The sequence below is a fragment of the Acanthisitta chloris genome, unplaced genomic scaffold (assembly GCF_000695815.1).
Source record: "Acanthisitta chloris isolate BGI_N310 unplaced genomic scaffold, ASM69581v1 scaffold43919, whole genome shotgun sequence".
Taxonomy (NCBI): domain Eukaryota; kingdom Metazoa; phylum Chordata; class Aves; order Passeriformes; family Acanthisittidae; genus Acanthisitta; species Acanthisitta chloris.
The window spans coordinates 1-8,484 of record NW_008692760.1 but is presented as its reverse complement, the minus strand read 5'-3'; the positions used below and the strand labels follow the sequence as shown (position 1 = coordinate 8,484).

Genomic DNA, 8,484 nt, shown 5'->3' with positions numbered 1-8,484 from the left:
ACTCCCATAGCTGTCCCTGTCCAGCACAGCTGGTGTGAGCAGTGGAGCTCTGCCTGGATTCAGGACAACCCCAGCTCCATGGACAGAGGAGCTGGGACACCAGGTACCTCCTGCTTGTGTAGGTGACTGGGCAGCAGCTGTCCCTGTCAAATAGCTTATGGCCAGGTATAGCCAACCTCAGTCACTGCCTGAATTTTGGCTTTACTGTACCTTTTAAGAGGAAAAAAACACGGGAAGAGTCGGGCAACTTGCCTGAGTGACAAACTGTAGGTGTGACTCAGCTATCATTGCAGCTCTCAGGGTGTTTCCCATGGGGCTCTGGTGCCTGGGACAGCTGTGCCCCAATCCAGCAAGTGACACAGCTCAGAATGCAGAATATCAGCACGTGGGAATCAAGTCTGTTCCTCTGCTGATGAGAAATTGATGGAGCAATTGCTATTCTGTCAAAGAAACACTCAAGATGTCCCTGCAGTACTCTTTTCCATTTTGTTTCCGAGCAAATTCCCCCTGGAAAGCAACAACTCCTTACGAAATCATTACTTGGAAGATGGTCATTTTGTGCACTAATCCTTTTCTTCCCTCTGGGCCTCAGCATTACCTGCTCCCTTTGGCTGCCCTGACTGTCACTGCACACAGTTTCACCTGAAGGTACGAAGGATTTTCTCCTGAGGCTGGAAATGGTTCCTGGCAGGAATCATACAGCTTGATAAATAATTCTGAAGCACTAGCAGTAACCTCATGGTGCCTTTGTAAGACCCTTGTTAAACACGAGTGAAATCAGGTTTTGCACTTAAAATTGCCAAGGGTGAGGGGAAAGGAGGTTGCACGGGCAGATCCACCCTCACCTGGCATGTGGGCATCTGGGAATGAGCTTAAGAGCCTTTTCCCCCCCAGACTCCTGTCTGTGTCACCTCACAAGCACCTTATCAAGCACCAAGTGTTAAAAACGTGGCTACATCTGCAGTTTGCAGTGGGAAGAGGACTCGAGCTGCATCCACTGGTACTCACCTGTAACACCTTACTCCAAGGAGCTGGGGAGCGGCTCCTTTGGCTGCCAGCTCTCGTCCTGCACAACAAAGACAGCAGACCAGAGGCAGAAATAGATCTTTAATGAACCATACAAAAAAACCCACCCAGCGGCTCCTCCTCCCTGGTAGTTCCTCCTCCCCACTGGCTCTGGAGGGCTCAGCAGAAGAGGTGCAAGACTCTGCGGAAGAAGTTCCTGAACTCAGCATTGAACACGGTGTAGATGATGGGGTTGAGGGCACTGTTGACGTAGCCCAGCCAAGTGACAGTGCTGGTGACTTGGGTGGGGATGGTGCAGGACTTGCAGAGAGCCCTGGTGATGTGCACCACAAAGAAAGGTGTCCAGCAGAAGAGGAAAGCACCTGCCAGGAGGACAGTGAAGAGAGAAGGTGATGTGAATGTTCAAAAGGGTTTACTTGAACAAAGCCTGGGCCAAACAAGACACAGCAGCTCAGAGTGCTCAGGGAACGGCAGCAGCTCTCTCACCTGTGGAGCTGGGCTTATGCCCAGACAAATTGGGATGTCTTTCCTGTCCTAAATGTTGATGAAAAGTTATGTGTTACTTTGGCTTTGAATGTAATGGGAGTCACAGGTTTACCTTGAAGAAAGTTGGGTTATAAACACTGTGCATGTGCTCTTGCCAAGAGTGGTGGTTGTTGGTGCTGCTCTAGCACCCTGGATTCACACAAGTCCTGCAGCAGGACATTGTGGCACCTTTCCCACCCTCCCCAGCCATTCCCAACAGCTACTCACCAACAACAACAGGCAGCACCCGCATGGCCTTCCGCTCCCGCCCGTTGATCTTGGCGCGTTTCCGCCCGTGCCCTGGCTGTGGGTACCTCAGGTGTGGGTAGGACACAGTCTGGATCCCACTGTTCAGCCCACAGTCCCCAGGGAGCCCAGCACGGATGTAAGGGCTGCACTCCAGTGGCCCCATCCGGCTCTGCTCTCTCTCCAGGAAGGCTGAGGGGTGATAGAGCCTCCTGTTGACCCCGTAGATGCAGCCCCTCAGCTTGGCCTTCCTGGCTTCTTCCCAGCGCTTGAGTCCGTGGAACATGGCGCAGTAGAGCACCAGCATGACGGGGCACGGGATGAAGAAAGAGCAGATGGAAGAGTACACGATGTAGTTGTCATCCTCCAGCTGGCACAAGTTGGGGTCTCGGTTTGGGACGTTATTGAGGCCAAATATGACTGGAGATGCTACAGCAAAGGCGAATATCCAGGTGGTGGATATAAGGATCAACTGCCGCAGGTCGATCTGTCGCCGGTTGTAGTTGAGTGGGATTGAAACAGCGATAAACCTGCAACACAACCCCAAGTGAGTCAGTGCTGGGGTGGTGGTGTCACCACTGGTAACCTAAGTGAGAGGCCCCAGAGCTCCCTGTCACTGTCCTTCCCCCCATTAATTTACTTACACAGCCAAGGCCTGGGCTACAACCAGAGCGCACAAGGAACAGCTCTGCCTCGTCACACAACTGTGCTTTCAGCTTGGCCACCACCATGGGATACAAGGCTGGTGATGGAGGACACTAGGGCAGAACACCCTCCTTAGAGGAGGGCAGGGTGCTCCCTGTGTGGGACCCTGGCAGGGGCACGTGTGGAACCAGTGCGACACTCGAACACAGGCAGAGGAGGAAGGCACTCACCGATCCACGCTGATAGCACACAGGTTGAAGATGGAGGCTGTGCACAGCATCACATCCATGGTCATCAGGGCGTCGCACAGCACCATGCTGAGGGACCACACGCCTCCCTGGAACTGAAAAATCCCTGGCGTCAGCAGGTGCCATGTCCCACTGCCTTTAAAATGACAGGGAACACCTCTGCACCTGGGCACCTCATGTCGTCCAGACAGGCAGCTCAAAGCTGAGCTGTCCTGCCCATGGCACAGCCGTGGCATACAGGAATCAGCCCCACGCAGAGCTCACAGCCTGCTCAGGGCTTCATGGTTCTAGCCTGGCTGCAGAATTGAGCCCACAGCCCATCGGCACAGCCAACCGAGTTGTGCTGGGCAGAGAAACAGATGTAGGGCAGCCTGCTGCCTTGGGTGAGTGCAGAATCCCCCAAAGTCCTCAAATCCTCCAATTCACCACCCTAAAATCTCCCCAGCAACACAGGGCTACACATTCACTGTGCAGCATCACTAGCTCAGTCACTGAGGAAGCAAGTGACAGAGCACAAAGCTCCTCTTCCACTTTCATGTCCCAACTGCTCCTGTTTGCAGATATGTGAACAGTTTCCCTGTGTTACACAACTGTCCCACCCTGGCAGGCTAAGCACAAACCCAACCAGGTTCAGGCAGTCAGATACAATCTCTGGTTCTCTCTCCAAAGTCACAGGCACCCAGGGCAGAGCAGCAGAGCTGCCAGTGAGAAGCTGTGACCAGTGTCACTTGGAAGTGTTGGTTCTGCCATGCTTTCTGATTTTCAGCTGGGTCACGTCTTGGCCAGTGGCACAGGCTCTGCACAGCCCATGTCAGGGACAGACAGCAGGACAGCCATCACTGGTGCTGGCACAGCCACCAGGAACTTGGAGCAGTTTGTTCCAGCCAAGCACTCATCTTGCCCAGGTACAAACCTGTTGTTTTAGCATTAAAGCACTTTTTAGGCTGATACAGAAATATGTCACCTCGAGCCCATTCCGGTGCCATTATTCCCATGAGCTTGTTCAGCACAGGCAGAGACCTGTCAGTGCTCTTACACCTGCACAGGTAAACCAGGAGGCTCACTGTGCTGTTCCCACTAGGGCAGCAGGGAATTTTTCCTGCCAGTTTGTGACTGCCAGGAAAACTCTACCATCCTTTGGGTCTCTCTGCAGAGAGAAGGTCAGTTAAGAACCCCACACACTGTACAAATAACTATGGGTTTAGCTTGAAAAGTTTGGTAGCAAAGGCCCTTTGTCATATCTGACTCAGACACTATGCTTTGATGTAGCAAAATACCAAAGACTATCTATACTTTCTGTGTGCTCTTACTAAAATATATATGATAAACATTACTATAGCATATATATTGCTACATGTAATATAATTTGCTATATATTTTATCTATAGATAATGTGCTACATAAGAAATATTTTTATATACAAACATATATTTAAATCCCAGGGACTTTTTTCTATATAGCAGTAGTCAGCCAGTGCTCATAGAGTCTAACATTGCTGCAGGGTTCAGAAGGCAGGTGTGGATTTGTTCCTGTACAGGTGCTAAACAACAGGTTCTGGTTTCATTCATCCCAGCACAGAGTGCAGCCATGTGGGAATGCACTCCGTGGAAAGCTGAGACGGTGTCAAAACCCCTGCTCCTGCCAGGAACAAGGCAGGCAGCTCTGCAGGGATTATTATCAGGCAGTAATGATGTCAGGCACAGGATTATGATTAGTGGAGCTGTAAAGCCAAAGTAGACTGTGAAGTAACTGGCTATTTTTGTATAGGATCTCCTTGAGATACCTCTAAGGGAGGGCTGGAGTCAGACCTGAATGCTCCATTCCACCTCTTCTTTAGCAGAGCAGCCAGCACAAACTGAATTTGAGACCTGAATCATCCAAACCCACATTTTTTTTCCAAGCTCATGGGGATCCTGACAACTTGAGTTCAGATTAAGAGAGAGAAAATTTGATTCTGGGCTACAGTTTTCCAAACCTGTTGTTTGTGATTTGGAAGAACTAATTGATTCTGGAAAGGACAAGAGCTCTTGGGCTGCAGCACCTTGAGAGGATGTGAAATTCAAGTTGGGCACCTGGAAAATGCTACAAACCTTCCCCCATCAACCCCTGAGACTCTGGCTTTGGGGGAAATGCTGGCAGAGGGCTGCCTGTTACACAGTGTTTTCCACCTGCACACCTTAGTAAAATGTGCCAAGGACCCTTCTGATGGGAGAGTGACTTTGGATTAGAGGCTTTGCTGGGCCATGTGATCAAAGGGGTACCTAATTACAGGAGCCTGCAGTGGATTAGCCCATCAAGGTACACAGTGTAAAGCTTTAGGGATCACAGGCAGCTCAAGTTGCCTTTAGGAAGTGCTCCAGAGCAACTCCATTTACTTTGGGTTCTCTGCTTTTCCAGAACATAAAGGAGTTATGGAGAACATTTTATAGGATGGTGGATGGCAGGAGACAGACTTGGCTTCTCAAACACCCTTGCAGCCCATTTTGGTGTCCCTATTCCTAAGCACAACTGATTTGTAAGGAAAAACCTGCCTCCTGAAGAGCTCTTACACTTCCAGTGTTCCTGAGGATGTGAGCCAGGCAAGGGCCAAGGCTGTTCAACTGTATTTCCTATGATCCCAGCTCTTGTCTCAGTCCTGCCACAGCAGGAGCCTGAAAGGGAATTAGGAGATGGAAAAAGCACCTGCCTGCCCTCAGCACAGCCATGGCTCATGCACGAGGCATGGAGCGAGAAGGCTGTAACACCAATTGGAAGATGAATAATCCTTGCCATTGGGCAAAGTCCAGCATCAGAACCAAAGAATTGTCCAAATGCCCCCAAGAAGCTGATTTGGAGCCTTTTGTCATGAGCTGTGACAACTGCCACACTCCCCAGAAGGCACAACACAGCCTGCAAGGGGAGAGGAAGGAGAGGCAGCAGGACACAAGACAGAGACGGCCTCATGTCTGCTCTAAATTCCTTACTTGACTTAAATCATTGAGGTCAAGGTTTTTCAGAAATGAGGAGCAAGTCTGATCATCCACTCGAGACATTCTGAACCCAAAATTCCAAGACACCTCTCCCCAGTTACTGATCCCTGAAAACAACCCCCTGAGCACTGGTTTGTAATTGCTGACCTGTCTCACTGCATGGTATTTTGTGTGGTTCAGATATCAGCCAGGCTGAGAAGAACATCTATTTCTACCAAAGCTGTAAGATTCCAGGAAAGACTAATCCTGAATCCTGCTGCAAACAGGCTGACATGCATTCACAGAGAGCCATGGGAGGGCAGAGGTCTGTTCTGTTATCAGAGCAACTGCATCACAGGTGCACATATGCAACATGCTGCAAGAAAAGAGGTGTTTTGATACCATATCAGTGACACCCTGAAGGTTTTAGGCAAAGCAGCATCACCTTCCCCAAGCAAACAGCTCCTGTCATTGGTCCTGTGCCTGCAGGGAAACGTGTTGTCCCTGACCTGGGGAAGGAGCAGGTAAACATGCAAATCTGCTAAAACTGTTTCCTCTTTTTCATAATCACTTGCACAGATCTTAGTGGCAAAGATGTTTACATAACCAGCACCCTTAGCTCCTGCCAGCAGCTCTCTGGCTCAGGCCTGTTCTGCAGCTCTGGCAGTCCATGGGGATTAGGAGAGCTGAGCAGAGGGGCAGCCCGTGGGGCACAGCAGGGAGCAGGTGTGGAGGTTGTACTTGTGCCTGCTCTAACTCCTAGGATGCCTTCACTTACTGAGGACTGTATGCACTGCTGCTGTGGCTCCAGCCACTGTCACAGAGCCTTTGGACCCTGCCATTGTCAGTCTGGGGACAGAGGAAGTGGTTACACACAAGGTCAAACCTTTGGAGCTCTGCAGCTCTCTGCAAAGCCACCCAGAGCCTGGTGATATCCTGCCGTACCTGCACAGCACCTGGAAGCTCTGCTTCCTCAGGTAACCCCTGTTACCTTGGCCTCTCTTCACATGAAAGCAGAACTTTGCTCCTCAGGAGTTACTGTGAATGGCTGGGAGTGCCACAGCCACCCTTTCCCCTGTGCTTCCCATCATCCCTGCCTTACTGGCAGTGGATTGATTCCTAGAGAGCAGTTCACACGCTCAGCAGAAAGCCAAGGCTGTGGAAGAGCAGTCCAGCTTCCCTGTGGATTATTACCTCCCCCTGTCATACAGCTAAGACCTGACATTCCCAAGCAAGCTGGAAGCTGAGTGAGTACCTTCTGCCCACCAGGGCAGCCTGCTGTGTGGTAATCGAAACTGAGAAACACTAGGACATGCCTTTGTTCCATGTCTGGAGGAGTTCAGTGGAAAGAACTGGACACATTGGCATCACCACACCATGATTTGGAATGTGAGTGAGACACCCGAGACACAGTTTGGATTCCTGCAGCCACAACCTCTGAATCCTCACTGTGGACTGAGTTTGGCTGTGACCAAAGCTATGCTGTGTCTTTTAAAAGGCCAAAAAGAGAGTGTGTGTCCACAACTGCTCCTAATGCTCTGGAATAAGCTTTCTCAACAACTAGAAATAACAGCTCATACAGGAATGAACACCTATTGCCTGAGCATCCAGAGCTTGTGGGATGTCTGTGACACCCAAAGAAAGTCAGTCTTGCCCCACTGGAAGCATTTTCAGAGGTACCATGGAGTATGTTAACCTGTGTTTTACATATTCAGCAAAACTCATGCCTGCAGGCTTGAAAAAAACACATGGGGGGGTGTGTGTCTACCCACAGAATTGAGGACTGGAGGCATGGAGAGTAGCTGAGAAGAAGGATGAAGAATGTGCCTTTCCAACCACCAAAACAGAGGTAAAGAGAGAAAAACCAAAACCAGCAGCACAGGGGGAGCTCTCAATGCAGTTCTTCACTGGTTCTTCTCATGGGTTCCCACATGAACCTACCACTACATAACACCTGCTTCCAGAGGGGTCACAATGTCCTGCAAAATCCTGGGACCATGTAGAGCCCATCCAAAGCTCTAATCCTCAACTTGCCTTGCTTAAGGGAGTACAGGCCTGCCCCTGGCAGGTGCTGAGCAGGGTGCTCAGCATGGCATGGGAGAGAAGGAGACACGCTCTCCCCACATCTGGGAAGAGGGTCCCTTCTTTCTTCCACAGCACCTACTACCACAAGGTTGGGTGGAAGAAACTGCTATTTTGGCCTGTGTATGGTTTCATCCAGTTGAGCAGGGAAGAGCCAGAGCCTGGAACTGACAGGCAGGCTCCAGTGAGTTCCTCACCTCAACCAGCAAATCCCCCACAAACAAGCACAAGGCCTTATCCCTGCTGGCTGTAAGCATTTATCCCCGTTTCAGAGGAGCAAAACCAACCTCAGGTCCTCCTGTATTTCTTTACCTCTGCTGTCACAGTCTTGCAGGTGAACAGGTTTTGGGGATGAACAGAAAATCTGACCCAAAGTCGCCCAAGTTTGCTCTCCACAACCACCATCACCCCGAGAGTCAGGCACGTGGGAGCCAGAGAACCTGCCAGCCAAAGCCACCTTGGAGCAGAGTGACCAAACTCCACATGGCTCCCTAAAATGACAGCTTCTCCTTTTCTTCTCAGCCGACGGGGAAACCTGTTTCCTGGCTGAAGATCTCCTTTGTCACCAAACCCTGCTCACACCACACCAGGCAGCACATGGCACTGGAGCTCTCTGTCCCTTCCTAACCGTTTGCTGGGAAGTGTGCAATGCAAGCCAAGTGTTCCCGGAGCTGCTGGCCCGGCCCGGGACAGACACCCTGGAGCATCTCCACTCGGGACACGGCTCGGCGCGGACAGCGGGAGCGCGGGGGGTGCGCGCAGTG

At 51.0% G+C, this 8,484-nt stretch overlaps 1 protein-coding gene across 1 annotated transcript; it reads right to left on the bottom strand.

Annotated features, from left to right (window-relative positions):
• Positions 1–1,091: 1,091 nt before the first annotated feature.
• Positions 1,092–2,789, bottom strand: DRD4 (dopamine receptor D4). The gene is made up of 3 exons (XM_009082770.1): positions 2,673–2,789; positions 1,780–2,327; positions 1,092–1,388 (listed from the first exon to the last, which is right to left on the bottom strand). Exons 1-3 carry the CDS (start codon positions 2,756–2,758, stop codon positions 1,186–1,188), a joined length of 837 nt encoding a protein of 278 aa, XP_009081018.1. The 5' UTR covers positions 2,759–2,789; the 3' UTR covers positions 1,092–1,185.
• Positions 2,790–8,484: the final 5,695 nt, after the last annotated feature.

Excerpts from the sequence above, each read along its gene's own strand:
- DRD4 (XM_009082770.1), bottom strand. The coding sequence starts at position 2,758 with ATGGTGCTGTGCGACGCCCTGATGACCATGGATGTGATGCTGTGCACA. Across the intron at positions 2,328-2,672 it reads TGTGCTATCAGCGTGGATCG|GTTTATCGCTGTTTCAATCC; the intron begins GTGAGTGCCTTC and ends GTTGTGTTGCAG. Across the intron at positions 1,389-1,779 it reads GGTGCTGCCTGTTGTTGTTG|GTGCTTTCCTCTTCTGCTGG; the intron begins GTGAGTAGCTGT and ends TCCTCCTGGCAG.